General features: G+C 35.5%; 2 protein-coding genes across 2 annotated transcripts in view; both read right to left on the reverse strand.

Annotated features, from left to right (window-relative positions):
- plk2b (polo-like kinase 2b (Drosophila)) overlaps positions 1-1,974 on the reverse strand; it is a 6,677-nt gene extending 4,703 nt beyond the window's left edge. The window contains exons 1-5 of the mRNA XM_073819184.1: positions 1,730-1,974; positions 1,405-1,512; positions 1,204-1,320; positions 991-1,120; positions 715-898 (exon numbers count right to left, since the gene is read on the reverse strand). Of these exons, the coding sequence (XP_073675285.1) occupies positions 715-898; positions 991-1,120; positions 1,204-1,320; positions 1,405-1,512; positions 1,730-1,921 (731 nt within the window). The 5' untranslated portion in view covers positions 1,922-1,974. The remainder of the gene's footprint in view (positions 1-714; positions 899-990; positions 1,121-1,203; positions 1,321-1,404; positions 1,513-1,729) is intronic.
- Positions 1,975-3,631: 1,657 nt separating this feature from the next.
- On the reverse strand, positions 3,632-13,326 carry LOC141287382 (ATP synthase subunit C lysine N-methyltransferase). Its single transcript, XM_073819516.1, has 5 exons — positions 13,154-13,326; positions 12,842-12,946; positions 8,070-8,210; positions 7,176-7,226; positions 3,632-3,972 (listed from the first exon to the last, which is right to left on the reverse strand). The coding sequence occupies exons 1-5, from the start codon at positions 13,322-13,324 to the stop codon at positions 3,793-3,795; spliced, it is 648 nt and encodes a 215-aa protein (XP_073675617.1). The 5' UTR covers positions 13,325-13,326; the 3' UTR covers positions 3,632-3,792.
- Positions 13,327-15,064: the final 1,738 nt, after the last annotated feature.

Genomic DNA, 15,064 nt, shown 5'->3' on the forward strand with positions numbered 1-15,064 from the left:
AAACTTTTGAACAGAATGGAAATGTGTGCCTTTTTTATTTTGCCTAAATACCATATTTTTTCATTTAGTTAGTTTAAGAGTCAGGGGTATAAACTTTTTGAATTTGAAGATCATGGTAAATTTGACTGATTGTGTCTTCTGGGAAACATGTAACTATCTTCTGTATCTTCTGAAGGGCAGTACTAAATGGAAAATTGAACAACTGAACCATTTTTTAGGAATACTCTGGCTGTTTTTTATATAATAATGAACATGAATTCATAAATCAAGTTTTTAAAATAGCAAAAAAGAACCAAAAAATTATCTTAAAAGTCTTCTGAGTGAATAACATTATAAAAGACAACTTGAAATGTAGCACACAACTACTTTTAAAAGTTTAATAGGCAGAATTACATTCCTTATTTTGACAAGAGCTAAACTCATTTTTTTGTGTTCAGTGGATGAAAGACAGTCATTTAGGTTCAAAATGACATGTGGCTGAGTAAACAGGCCCAGAAAAGGTCATCACTGGTGACAAACTGTACACCACATGCTGCTATTATGTCATTCAAGCATTAAAGCTGAAGCTACAATGGCGCACACAGCAGGAATGGAAAAGCAGACATTCATTGATATAGAGTCAGTCTGAATCTACAATTATTGCCTATTCATACTGAGCTATTTCCAAATATAGCGTATAAAGGAAACCCTCACATCTGAGGGTGACAAACTCACATGACGCAGCCCAAAGCCCACACGTCAGACTCCCAACCGTGGCCCTGTTTGTTCAGCACTTCCGGGGACAGGTAGTTGGGTGTACCGCAGATCGTTTTGCGTCTGTTGCTGACTGGCTCCAGTTTGGCAGCCAGCCCAAAATCTCCCACTTTCAGCTCCATTGAGTCATTCACAAACAGGTTGCCTTTGAATGATAAAACAGAAGATTTTAAACTACGTATAATCTGATGAAATGTTAACATGTTTTGCACGTACAGTGAGTTTATGCTTACATACCTAGTTTCAGGTCACGATGCAGGATCTCCAAATCATGAAGGTATTTTAAAGCAGACACTGTCTGTTTCAAGTAATACCTCACTTCAGGTTCTGTTAAGACTTTACGTGCCTTCAATATATGGGCGAGCGACTGAAAAAGATTACCAGGAGTTAGTCAGGGGACACACAGTCCTCTATAGAATCACTTCAAAACAAACAGGCATTTAAACTCACTCTTCTGCTGCAGTACTCCAAGAGAATGTAGATGTTGTCTTTGTCTTCAAAGTGGTGGTAGAAATGCACTATGTGTTTGTGGCTGAGAGCTCTGTGCAGGTCAATCTCTCGGTTTATCTGAAACAACAGAATACAGAATATGAGTGAGAAGTCTTGATCAGTCGTTTGTGCATTTATATTTATGTCATGTGTCTGTCCTACCTTTTCTCTCTGGTGTGGTTTTGACACACGTGAATGAGGGATGATTTTGGCTGCATAAACTTTACTTGAAGACAGGTCGGTCATTTCATAGCACTTTGCAAAGCCTCCCTATGGCATAGAGAAAGTATAAGTTAAGTATAATGTTAACCAAGATAAAAAGATTTTCAAAAAGCAATGCAATCATAACCAATGCATGCATACATACTATATAAAAGCAATATAATCATGCTCAAATGCAATAAACAATAAATTTCACATCAAATAAAATGCTTTTGAATAAATACAATATTTTGAACAATATCAGCATTAATACTGAGTCCATTACCTTTCCTAGAACTTTTCCCCGGCAGTAACATTTCCCAGTATTGGGGTCTGTAATGATTCTTGAATACTCTGTGCCGGTCCGACTGTTATCCTCTGGCTTTTTCCATCCTTGCTCACTTATTTTATTGAGCTCACACATCTTTTCGTTGTGTGTCGTTATAGTTGGGTAAGAGGTATTCCTCAGTGTCTCCATGACTCTGTGTATTACTGTGTGTGCTGTCTCACTGCTGCTGTACCGGCGTGTCTCCTCGCTTTTATACCGCGCCTCTGCTCTAGACGAACTGCGTCACAAGACGGGAAGACCCTATATGGCGTGTAAGATCTGGCGTATAACTCTGTCATCTGCGAACTACATCACTGTATCCATTATTAAACATACTAGACACCTACTAGGAAAAGATTATCACAGAAAATCAGGTCTATCTGAGCAATGATTCATATATATCCACACTGCATTCCCTCATACAGTGATTAGCCTATATAGCAATCTCCCGCATAGTGATGAATACACATCTTGTATTTCGGTCCAAGGTAGATTAATATATATACAGTATTTTAGATATTAGAAACTCTGAAGATAGAAATTCTGAAGATATTGTCAATGTACTGATGTTGCCAATGCATCATGGTTTAAAAAACAAAGCGTAAAGGCATTTGTAGCTTACGTTTGAAACGTCTTGATTCACAGAAGAGTGTCAGAGCATCACCATGTGGCCAAAGTGACACACAACATACGAGGTTCCATTTTTTAAAAACTTATTATAGGCTTTCTAAATATAATAACTCCGAGACATGTTAGATAAACTATTAACCAAAATTAAAATAAAATAGCATAGTTTTAAACTTTTTAACATGGGTATTTTGGCCTGTCCAAAATCAGGTCTTGAGCTTGTCGACTCTGTAATAATTAAAATTATACAAGAATGTTTTCATTTTAATGTTAATTTACATTAAGATCAGAGCAGTTTCAGATAATATTATTTACTATCTAATTTTAATTATCAAAACGTATTTAGCTAGTTCTGTGTGCAAACCTTTTACTAGTGTAACATGTATTAAAATGTCAAATGCAAAATATTTTGTTATATTTCCTTAATATGTATAATTTTAGTGTTGACTTCCTTCATTAAGTAATTGCAGTAAAAGAAACAGTAAAACTGTGAAATATTATTGTAATTTAAAATAACAATTTTCTATTTTAATATACTTTAAAATTGTATTTATTCCTGTGATCAAAGCTGAATTTTCAGCATCATTACTCTTGTCTTGATGAATAAAACGTTAGAAAATGAAGCATTTATTAAAAATAAAAATAGTATCCCAGGTTCCAGAAAAAAAAATCAGTAGTACAACTGTTTTTAACATTGATAATAAATTATTATAATCATAGTAAAATGGCTTCTAATGAATCAGAAGGATCAAAAGAATGCAGAAATGATGCTGAAAATCCAGCATTACCGAAATAAATTATATTTTAAAATATATTAAAATAGAAAACTGTTATTTTAAACTGTAATAACATTTAACAATATTATTTTTTTTGTATTTTCAATCAATAAATGCAGCCTTGATAAGCAGAAGTGACTTCTTAAAAAAACACTTAAAATCTTACTGATCCTAAACGTTTGAATGACAATGTACATTAGAGTAAAATTTAATTTACTAAAAAAATTAAATATTTCTATTAATTTGTAGGAAATATACTACAAGTCTGACCTACATGTAATGGTGAGGCATGTATTTAAAAAAAATTGGCTTTATTATTCAAGGAGATACCAAAAGACCAAGGTCATATGAGCAGTTTTTGGCAGTAGGGTAATTTTGGCACTTTATTTTAGTTTAGAATTTCACAACACAGACAAACAACTTGTCATCAAACCTACCTGCTGTTACAGAAAAGGAGAAAAAACCTGTCCTTAATATAAAAATAAGTATTTATTCTATGCTTTATACTGTGCACATACCATACTTTATATATGGTATATGTCTTCTAAAAGTGACTGGTACCTTTCAAGCAGTGCTAAAACACAAAACAGAAAGCAGAAGAGAAGATGCTTTTTTTCCTCATTTCAGGGTAGTCTGTGTTGAAAGCTTGCGTACAGCATTCATATCATATGCCCAAATCTGGTCTAGTCCTTCACCCTCAGTAGCTGTGGGAGTCCAGTCAGGAAATGGGTAGCGACAGGCAATCACACGAGCCTCATCTGGTAACTCCTTTTCTAGTTTCCTACCCAACACCTCCATCTGTAGATGACAAAGCACACTGTATTGACCAAGGTAACTATTGGTAAGTCAGGTTTTTTTTTTCTGCATTAGTGTTTTCCATTAAAAAGACTCTGTCCATCCACATGTGTCTCACACAACATTGTTTAAAATTACTTAAAACTCTAGAGCAGCCTTATCTAATACATTCTTCACCAAATTCCAATGATCAGAGAAAATCAGAGCACAATTAAGAATATATATCTACAGTGGAGATTAAAATTAGAGAACAATCTATAATTTTAAAATTTTCAAGGTCACTTCTTAGTCCTATTTTTGGAGTAAAAGGGCAGTTTAAGCACATTTCATAAATTAATTGTATTCTGAAGCACAGTATAACAAACTTAAATGAGACTTCTGAAAAAGAACTCTGATCCAAATTAGAGAACACTTACAGATACCTCCACATTTTGGGTGTTAATTTGTCATCCGGTGATAATGTCCTTATATGAAAACCCCTATTTAACTGGAAGCATTCCTCCAATGTTCTGAGATTGCAAGATTGTAGGCCGCTTTAAGGTGACTGAAACTCTGCGACAGGAAGTTGTCCAGATGAAGGCCAAAGAGATGTCACTTTCAGCCACTGCAAAAGAAGAAAGCCATTCCAAATCTGTGATTTCTTGAATATTGCAGGTTTACAATGACACTAATTCATTCAAGTCCCCCAAAAAGGCTGGTCATCCATGTAAGACAAATGCACAAGAAGACAGGATATTGGGCAGACTCTCAGGGTGTACTCACACTAGGGACGGTTGCCCTGAACCGGGCCCGAGTACGATTGTCGATTGATACGGTTGAATGGGATAGTATAGCCATACAGATTTTATTTTTTTGCCTGATGAGTGAAAATATATGTTTTTTTGGCCAAGTCCTTGCTTTGAGACTATTTAATCAATATTGCATGCCCTCATTGGTGTGACATCATCTCACTGGGCGGGGCAAGCCTCAAACAGGAAGTTGATGCTGCAGCACATGAGGTGAGGAAAATGACATAAGCTTTAGCTAGTTTTCATAATAAGGTAATACAATTGTTATATCTAGTATTAGGTTGTTTTTATTTTGTCCCATCCACCAAAACTCAATTTGGGTGGATGGAACAGCATGGTTTTGGGTGATTGGGACAGTGCTGAAAAGCTATGCTAATCAAGAAAAAGATTAAGCTTTATATAGAAAATCGCTGTGTATGCTCTGTATGCCTCCTCATTTGTGCAACCCCTAATCAACCACAAAAATCTTACAGTAGTACACCGTATTCATGCTGCTATCAAAGGTTTGTGCAATAGCTAGCTGTGCTAATTAGCCCTAATAAACACACTGGAAAAAAAATTGCTTCAGTTAAATGTGTTTGACAAACTTTTTTAGGAATGAACCAGAGGACAGTTCACAAAATGTTTTTAGCTCACCCAAGTTGGTTTAAAAGTTTTCATGAATTTTGGAACTGAAGAGTGTTCTCTTTAGTGAAACGTTTTTGGTCTGATGGATTGAAGGCAATTTTTGCTTCAGTTAAATGTGTTTGACAAACAGTTTATTGGGGATGAGCCAGGGGACAGTTCACCCAAAGGTTTACATAAAAGTTTTCATGTGGGGGGTTAGGGGGGTCATATTTGTTTCATATTGACTAATAAATTGAATAATAAAAACTACGAAAAGAGAAATGAGTCTTAATTATGAACAGAACAAATGAAATTCTGGCCTATAACACATCAAACAGCTAACATGAGGAATAAATATGTGTAGATTAATGATAATACATGATGTCCCAATCACCCAAAACCTGTGTCCCAATCACCCAAACATTCCTAAAAAAATTGTTTTGGCTCAGTTTATACTAAAGTGTATGTCACACCACCTTCTCTTCTGACATAATTATATTTCTTTCACAAATGGATAGATAACATCTGTAGGGTTACAGAAATATATCATATATTGGGCTGATGTTTTTAATTCATTGCAAGAATGATTACATAAGGCAGAATTTTAAAAAATGTCCCAATCACACTGCATGCGAACCGCGCCCGAGTCCAACTGAACCGTGCTCTGGCCCACCTCTTCCAAGCGGGCCAGGGACGGCTAAACGAGCCGCGCCCCGGGCACGGTTCGGAGCACTCACACTAGTCAAACGAACCGCGCTTTGGTGGTCAAACGCACTCAGGCACGGTTCAAACTGCTTAGTGTGAGTACACCCTCAATGGGGAATCGGTTCAGTACAGCAGTTGGAATTGCTGGCCAGTTCAGTGCTGAACAGCATAAGAATCTGTCTCAGCACGTTTAAGAGAAGTCGGACTGAAAGTGTAGTCTACAGTGACCAAACCTCTCATCAGCAGAAAGAATCAAAAAGCTATGCCCACCCTTGTTGAGGAGCATGTTGTGTGGAGAAAGGAGAACTGGTCCAAGGTTAACTTTTGTGATGAGAGAAAGTTTAATTTATTTGGGTCTGATGGAGAACATTTTGCTCAGCATCAAAATAAGGAAAGACTTAAGTGTATAAAAAAGTCAGTGAAAGGTGGGGGAAGAAATGTCATGGTTTGTGGGATGTTTATCAGAGCCTCCTTCAGCAACATGCAATTCCTTCCTTGAAAGCATTTCCCAATCAGCCTGAAATGCTCATGCAAGACAATGCCCCGTCACACCGCAAAACATGTAAAGGAGTCCCTTGAAGGTGAAAACACTGAAATAATGAAATGGCCAGGTCAGGGTCCTGATTGAAAAACGTTATGGCTTAATAACCCACTACAGTTACCGAACTATAGAAGAGAGTGGAGGAAGAGTGGACCAAGATCACACCAGCGCAGTCTGAGAAACTAGTGATGTCCTGTGGCCGCATATGTGCTGAAGTTATTCAAAGCAAGGGTCTCCACACTTCCTCCAATCTGTAACCCTCCAAAATTGTAGTTGTAATCTTTTTCATGCTACAGTAGTTACTGTTCTCTCATTCTGATCACTGTATTTTCCACAAAATAATGTTTTTCAGGTTAGTATGAAAAACTAAAATGTTAGTAACAGTGGTATACCTACAGCTGATATTCCTTTAAATTTTGTGCAATGAATATTATTGATATTTCCAAAATAATCAAGTATTTATAGACTGTTCTCTAATTTTGGTCTCCACTGTAGATGATGTAATTTTGTTGCATCTAAATACTCAGCTCAGTATAAATGGAGAAAGGACATCTGTGCGTACTTACCATGCCGGGTGCCAAGAAAACAGTCACATTGTTATATTTAGACAAATCAGTCTGTAAAAGAAAGTGATAAAACTGAATCATCAACACTTGGACATGTGAAATCATGTAAAAAAAAAAAATGCACGTGGTATGTGTAATTTTTTTTAATAGGTGTTTTTCCACACAGTTGTAGAACTAATACAGGTGTGTTGTGCCGAAATTGGAAGCCTACAGCAGTGGTTCTCAACCTTTTTGACACAAAGAACTAAATATTAACAGTATGTATACACAACTATATACATATATATATATATATATATATAATAAAACATATATGTGACTCTGGACCACAAAACCAGTCCATTTTTTTAAATGAGGATTTATACATTATCTGAAAGCTGAATAAATAAGCTTTGATGTATGGTTTGTTATGATAGGACAATATTTGGCCGAGATACAACTATTTAAAAATCTGGAATCTGAAAGTGCAAAAAAAATCTAAATATTGAGAAAATCACATTTGAAGTTGTCCAAATGAAGTTCTTAGCAATGCATATTACTAATCAAAAAGTTAAAGTTAAATAAGTTAAGTTTGGATATATTTACGGTAAGAAATTTACAAAATATCTTCATGGAACATGATCTTTACTTAATATCCTAATGATTTTTGACAGAGAAAAAATTTGATTATTTTGACCCATGTAATGTATTGTTAGCTATAAATATACCCTTGCTACTTACGATTGGTTTTGTGGTCCTATATACATAGGCAACATTTACTTAAAAACCAATGGAATGAGCTGGGGGCGGAGCAATTTGTTTTACTGTTTTACTGAAAATCAGTTTGAAACCATTATTTTTAGAATTCCAGTGGCACAGGAATTACACACTTCATCTTTAATACCTTTACCTTACCTTCCAAAAGTCCTGGTTTCTAAAACTTGCAGTGCTGGATGGTATTCCCTTCCACTTTGCTTTGACTGTGGCATATCCAGTTAAGATAGAATTAATTTCAAAGCCAGTGCACTGGAAACCCTCAACAGTGGCAGCAAATACCTACAAAACATCCAGGCAAACCTACATTTTGAGAACCAGCGTCTGTGATATTTATGTCAGTTATAAGTGGACATAAAGCAGACTGCCTGTGGCTCATATTGTTTGCTTTCAATGTATAAAAGAGACCAAGAAGTATATTTTTAACTGCAAGACCAATGATTCTAGCAATTGTAGATGTAACAGGAGAAAAAGTTTTTTTTCCCATCCAAATTTGAGTGTTAATGAGTTCTATTTTTGAACACAAAAGAGGCAGCCCCAGGTAGGCTGCCCAGTGGCCATTATCTTGGTAAGAAATGACTGTATAAATAACCCACACATTAGTCATTTCATTTTAGAAAGCCAAGCCCCAAGAGCTTAAAATGAGCAGCTAACAGCGAAGTCATGCACAATTATAAATAGCCTGTTTTGAAATTTTTTCTTTTGTATTACATATTGCTTTCCATATATTATTTCCCACCCAGCTGCTAAGCATCTCACCATGCATTGTGGTGAGAAAGTAGTCATCTGCAGAAAGCCATCAGATGCATCTGAAACAGAAAGTGCTTAGAAGCACAAAACTTCATCTGTAAATCTGGTATAGCTCTTGGAGATTTACATGATTAAAAAATGTTAAATACTATATAAATTATTAGGATTTTTGTTAAATGTCCATGTTATGGAAGACAAATACAGTTGAAGCCAAATGTTTACATATACCTTGCAGAATCTGCAAAATGTTAATGATTTTACCACAATAAAAGGGATCAGGGTACATATAAAATTTAAAGACAATTTTATATGTACTTTGCTTAAGCTTGATACTTTTTTTAAGTTTTGAATGCCAAGCTTTTGAATTGCAAGCAACAACACCGGTGCTTTGCGTTGTTATTTACCGGCCACCGAAATCTAATAAGGACTGCATCTCAGAACTGGCTTCTTTCTTTGCGGACATTGTTATGAAATATGATAAAATATTAGTGAGGGGGGTTTTTATTATTCATGTGTGTTGCCCCACTAACCTCTTAGCAAAAGATTTTTTAAGTGTTATTGAGTCATTTGGCTTCCAGCAAATGGTGAATGGTCCCACGCATTCTCATGGCCACACTCTGGACTTGGTTCTGTCACGTGGCTTAGTTATCAAAGACATTATCATTGATGATTTTATAATATCTGATCATAATCCGGTTTTGTGTACTGTTTCCTTGCCTTGCCAGCCAAGGAAACTTTGCCAGGCGAAAAGATGGTTTCGTCCATTAACACCTAGTACACATGGGGAGTTTAATGTGTCTTTTATGGAGACATTGCAAGGTGCGAAAGTGGACCTCTTATCTCCGCATCTTAGTGTGGAGGAAGCTGTTAATGTTTTTAATTCAGTATGTGCTGAAACATTAGACGGCGTTGCGCCGTTAAAGCGGGTTTGTAGAAAACACAAGTCGACACCATGGTACAATGAACATATTAAATCTTTGAGAAGACAGTGCAGAAGATGTGAGCGTAAATGGAAGAAAGATAAGCTACAAATTTCCTATGAAATGTTGCGAGATTCTGCAGACAAATTTCAACGTGCAGTGAAAATGGCCAGATCTAGATATCTCTCAGATGTTATTGAAAATAACCGTCAAAACCCAAGAGTACTTTTTTCAACAATTGATTCATTTCTGAATCCTAGGTTGGAGGTGCCTGGAGAATTGGCAATGGACGTATGTGAAAGTCTGTTAAACTTTTTTGTAGGTCGTATATCAGACATCCAAAACAATATACAACAGTGGTCATACAGTCCTGTGGATATATCCATAACGCATGCTGTCTTGTCTGATTTTGAGCCCATTTCTTTATCTATGCTTTTAGACATGGTACCCAAACTCAAGACGACTTGTTCTCCACAAGATATTGTTCCGACAAAGTTATTTAAGCAAGTTTTTGAGGTGATCGGCCATTTGTATTATGGATAATTAATAAGAGCTTACTTTCGGGAATTGTTCCAAAGTATTGTAAACATGCCATAGTGCAGCCTTTATTGAAAAAATCTAATTTGGATAAGAGTGTGTTGTGTAACTACAGACCAGTTTCGAAACTCCCGTTTTTAGCAAAGATTTTAGAGAAAACGGTTTATAATCAGCTGGAGTCCTTTCTTAAGGAGAACGCCATCGGTGAAGTTTTTCAGTCTGGGTTTAAAAAACAACATAGTACTGAATCTGCACTATTGAGAGTTTTTAATGACATTTTTATGGCAACTGACGCCGGTGACATGACTACACTTTTGCTTTTAGATCTTACAGCAGCATTCGACACAATTAATCATCAGATACTGATCTCACGATTAGAAACTTGTGTAGGTATTAAAGGCAATGCTTTAAATTGGATTAAGTCCTATCTCCAAGATAGAAGTTTCTCAGTTCAGATGGGGGATTGTATTTCGACCTCAGCACCTTTAACCTGTGGTATCGCACAAGGATCCGTGTTAGCTCCAGTCTTTTTTTCTTTGTATATGCTCCCGCTAGGTCAGATCTTGAGTAAATTTGGGGTGTCATTTCACTGTTATGCAGACGACACCCAGTTATATTTACCTCTGAAGCCTACTGCCTCTATAGCGGTAGAAAGACTGGTGGAATGTTTTGGTGAGATCAAGAGGTGGATGTCTGCTAATATGTTATGTTTAAATGAATTAAAGACCGAAGTGGTATTATTTGGGCCGTCAGAGAATGTCGATACATCTAAAATTGAGTTGGGTATAAATGAAGTTGTCAAAAGTAGTTTTTTCCAATTGAGACTAATTGCTAAAATTAAGCCCTTTTTATCCAGGAAAGACTTGGAAAAGGTTATCCACACTTTTATTTTCTCAAGACTGTAACTCCTTATACTATGGTGTGCATCTCAAAAGTTTGGATAGATTACAACTAGTCCAAAATGCGGCTGCGAGACTCCTGACAGGCACTAGGAAATATGAGCACATCACGCCTGTGTTAAGAGAGTTACACTGGCTTCCAGTTTCTTATAGGATTGATTTTAAGATACTATTATTTGTTTTTAAAGCCTTACATGGCACAGCTCCATCATATATAGCTGATCTGATTCAGGTGAAAAAAGCCGAGAGAAGTCTACGGTCGGAGTCATTGAGTTTATTAGTAGTTCCGCGGACCTATAGGAAATTGAGAGGAGACCGCTCATTTGCGGCTGCTGCTCCAAGGCTGTGGAATGGGTTACCCCAATATATCCGGCAATGCACCACTCTTAGAGAGTTTAAGCGACATTTAAAATCATATTTTTTTACAGTGGCTTTTGAGCATACATGAATGTAGTGTCAGTGGTGAAATTGGTTGAAGTGATTTTATTGTTTTGGATGGTTTCTTGTACAGCACTGTGGTCAACTTTTGTTGTATTAGTATGTGCTCTATAAATAAAGTGAACATTGAACATTGAACATCATACAAAATGCATGTAATTTTTTTATTTAATACTGACCTGAATAAGATATTTCACATAAAAGACGTTTACATATAGTCTACAAGAAAAAATAATAGTTGATATTATAAAAATTACCCTGTTCAAAAGTTTATATAAAATTGATTCTTAATACTGTGTTGGTACCTGAATGATCCACAGCTGTGTTTTAGTGTTTAGTGATAGTCGTTCATGAGTCCCTTGTTTGGGTTAAACTGTCTGCTGTTCTTCAAAAAAATCCTTCAGGTCCCGCAAATTCTTTGGTTTTTCAGCATTTTTGTGTATTTGAACCCTTTCCAACAATGACTGTATGATTTTCAGATCCATATTTTTACACTGAGGAGAACTTAGGGACTCATATGCAACTATTACAGAAGGTGCAAATGCCCCCTGATGCTTCAGAAGGATAAACAATGCTTTAAGAGCTAATAATGTGAAGATCCGGGTAAATTTAGCTTATTTTGTCTGCTGAGGAACATGTAAGTATCTTCTTTAGCTTCTGAAGGGCAGTACTAAATGAAAAAAAAAAAAGATATTTAGGTAAAATAAGAAAAGTGTACACATCTTCATTCCGTCCAAAAGTTTACACCCCTGGCTCTTAATGCATCTTTTTTCCTTCTGAAGCATCAGTGAGTGTTTGAACCTTCTGTAATAGTTGCATATGAGTCCCTCAGTTGTCCTCAGTGTGAAAAGATGGATCTCAAAATCATACAGTCATTGTTGGAAAGGGTTCAAATACACAAAAATGCTGAAAAACCAAAGAATCTGTGCGACCTGAAAGATTTTATTAAAGAACAACAGACAGTTTAATGACAAACAAGGGACTCATGAACAAACTATCACTAAAAAACCCCACACAGCTGTGGATCAACACAGGTAACAACATAGTATTAAAAATCAAGGGTATGTAAACTTTTGAACAGGGTAATTTTTATAGCTATTATTTTTTCTTGTGGACTATATGTAAATGTATTTTATGTAAAATATCTTATTCAGGTCAGTACTAAATAAAAAATCACATGCATTTTGTACGATCTGTCTTATTTTGGTAAAAATAATTAACATTTTGCAGATTCTGCAAGGTGTATGTAAACTTTTGACTTTGACTGTATCTGTACAAGCACTGGTATTATGCAGAATGATTGGTATTAAGCAAAGTATTTAGAAATATATGTCATATATTCAGTTCATTGTCAATGCTAAAGACTTACCAGTCGCCCATCACCAGATCCCAGATCTGCCAGACACCCTGCTCTCCCATGCAGGAGTTTCATTACATTCTGGGTCTGTGTTCTACTGGAGGGCAAATAAGGCACCTGGACAATATTAACATCACTTACATCAGTAATTATTTGATTGATTGAATTTTGATTGATTGAATTTCTCTTTAGTACTATAAATCTTAACAACCACTGTAGTCCAGGTAAAGTCCAGATTGTTGCCATCTAAAAGGATCACCAGGGTATTGACCAAATATCTGACCTATAAATAGCTGCCAATATGTTGTATATGGCTCTCAGTACCTTGAGACATATGGGTACTTTTCGAAAACCAGGAAGTGCAAATAATGACCAGAGGCCATAAACTCCCACTAGCAAAGCGCCAGATGCTGCTGTGACAAGTGGCTTTTCCCGAGTATGATGGGAGAGCTTGCAACTTTTATGCTGAATTATGACATCCACTGAATCCTCCATGGTGGAACACTAGAGGAAAAAAGCAAACAAGTGTAATATACATGACTTAATATGTGACCCTGGACCACAAAACCAGTCATACGGGTCATTTTATTTAAATTAAAGATTTATATATAATTGCTTTTTATACAAGCTGAATAAATAAGCTTTTGATTGATATATGGTTTGTTAAGACAGGACGATATTTGGCTGAGATAGAACTTTTAAAAAATAAATCTAGAATCTGAAAGTGCAAAAAAAAAAAAAAAAACATCATAATATTGAGAAAATTGGCTTTAAAGTTGTCCAAATGAAGTTCTTAGAAATGCATATGACTCATCAAAAATTAGGCTTTGATATATTCAAGGTAGGAAATTTACAAAATATTTTGGAACTTGATCTTTACTTAATATCCTATTTTTGACATAAAAGAAAAATCGATAATTTTGACCTATACAATGTATTGTTGGCTATTGCTACAAACATACCCGTGCTACTTATGACTGGACATGAAAAACATGAAAGACTTCTTTTTTCCTCCACATGCATGCAGGTTCAAGAAATACAGTCAAAGTCAAACAGAGTTCTTCAACCACTAGAGAACGCTAAGAAATCACTGTTTTATGGAAACAATGTTTAAACCGTTTGTTTACTAGAAGAGATTATTATATAGCACAGTCATGGACATAGTATGTAGGCTGAAGTAATATGTTTTACCAACTAAACGCGTATACGGTATTACAGTTTCTGTTTACTTCAAAAGCCTTGTTCACAAAAGCGCGAATGCGTTTACTTCAGATTTCCTGGACAAACAACCAACCCCTGCACAATTTACCAGCAACACATTTAACGACAACATAATAGACAATGAAAAATCTGTTTACCTTTTGCATGCCAGTGTATTTACTGTGTGTTTTTAGTACGAGGAATACGTGACATTCCTGTAAACAACACATGCGCATGCGAGTGGGATGGGCAGTTCTACTATGGAGAAGGCGTAGCTCATTAATATTAATTAATCATACTAACATCCTATGGCGAGGGATTGTCTTATGAATATTAATTACATGATGACGTTCCTTTGCAACCGCTCCTATAGCGTTTGCTCAGTTCATGAATATTGAAAAGTACGTTATAATAGTAGGATTAGTACTACATGTCTTGCTGTAAACATATACACTAGCAGTCAAAAGCTTTTGAACAGTAAGATTTTTAATGTTTTTTTTTTTAAATAAGTCTCTTCTGCTCACCAAGCCTGCAGTTATCTGATCCAAAGTACAGCGAAAACAGTTATATTTTGAAATATTTTTACTATTTAAAATAACCGATTTCTATTTGAATATTTTTTCAAATGTAATTTATTCCTGTGATTTCAATACTGAATTTTTAGCATAATTACTAGTCACATGAACCTTCAGAAATCATCCTAATATTCTGATTTGCTGCTAAAAAAACATTTATTATTAATATTATTAAGTTGAAAACAGCAGAGTAGAATTTTTTCAGGTTTCTTTGATTAATAGTGAGAAAATTCAGCAGAACAGCATTTACCTTAAATATATTTTTTTGTAACATTATAAATGTCTTTATCATCACTTTTGATCAATTTAATGCATCCTTGCTAAATAAAAGTTTTCATTTCTGTAATTTCTTTCCCAAAAAAATACCCAAAAATACTGACTCCGCTTTTGAAGTGTAGTGTATAATGTTGCAAAAGCTTTTTATTTTAGATAAATGTTAATCTTTGGATCTTTTTGTTCA

This window comes from Garra rufa, chromosome 15 (assembly GCF_049309525.1).
Source record: "Garra rufa chromosome 15, GarRuf1.0, whole genome shotgun sequence".
Classification (NCBI taxonomy): Eukaryota; Metazoa; Chordata; class Actinopteri; order Cypriniformes; family Cyprinidae; genus Garra; species Garra rufa.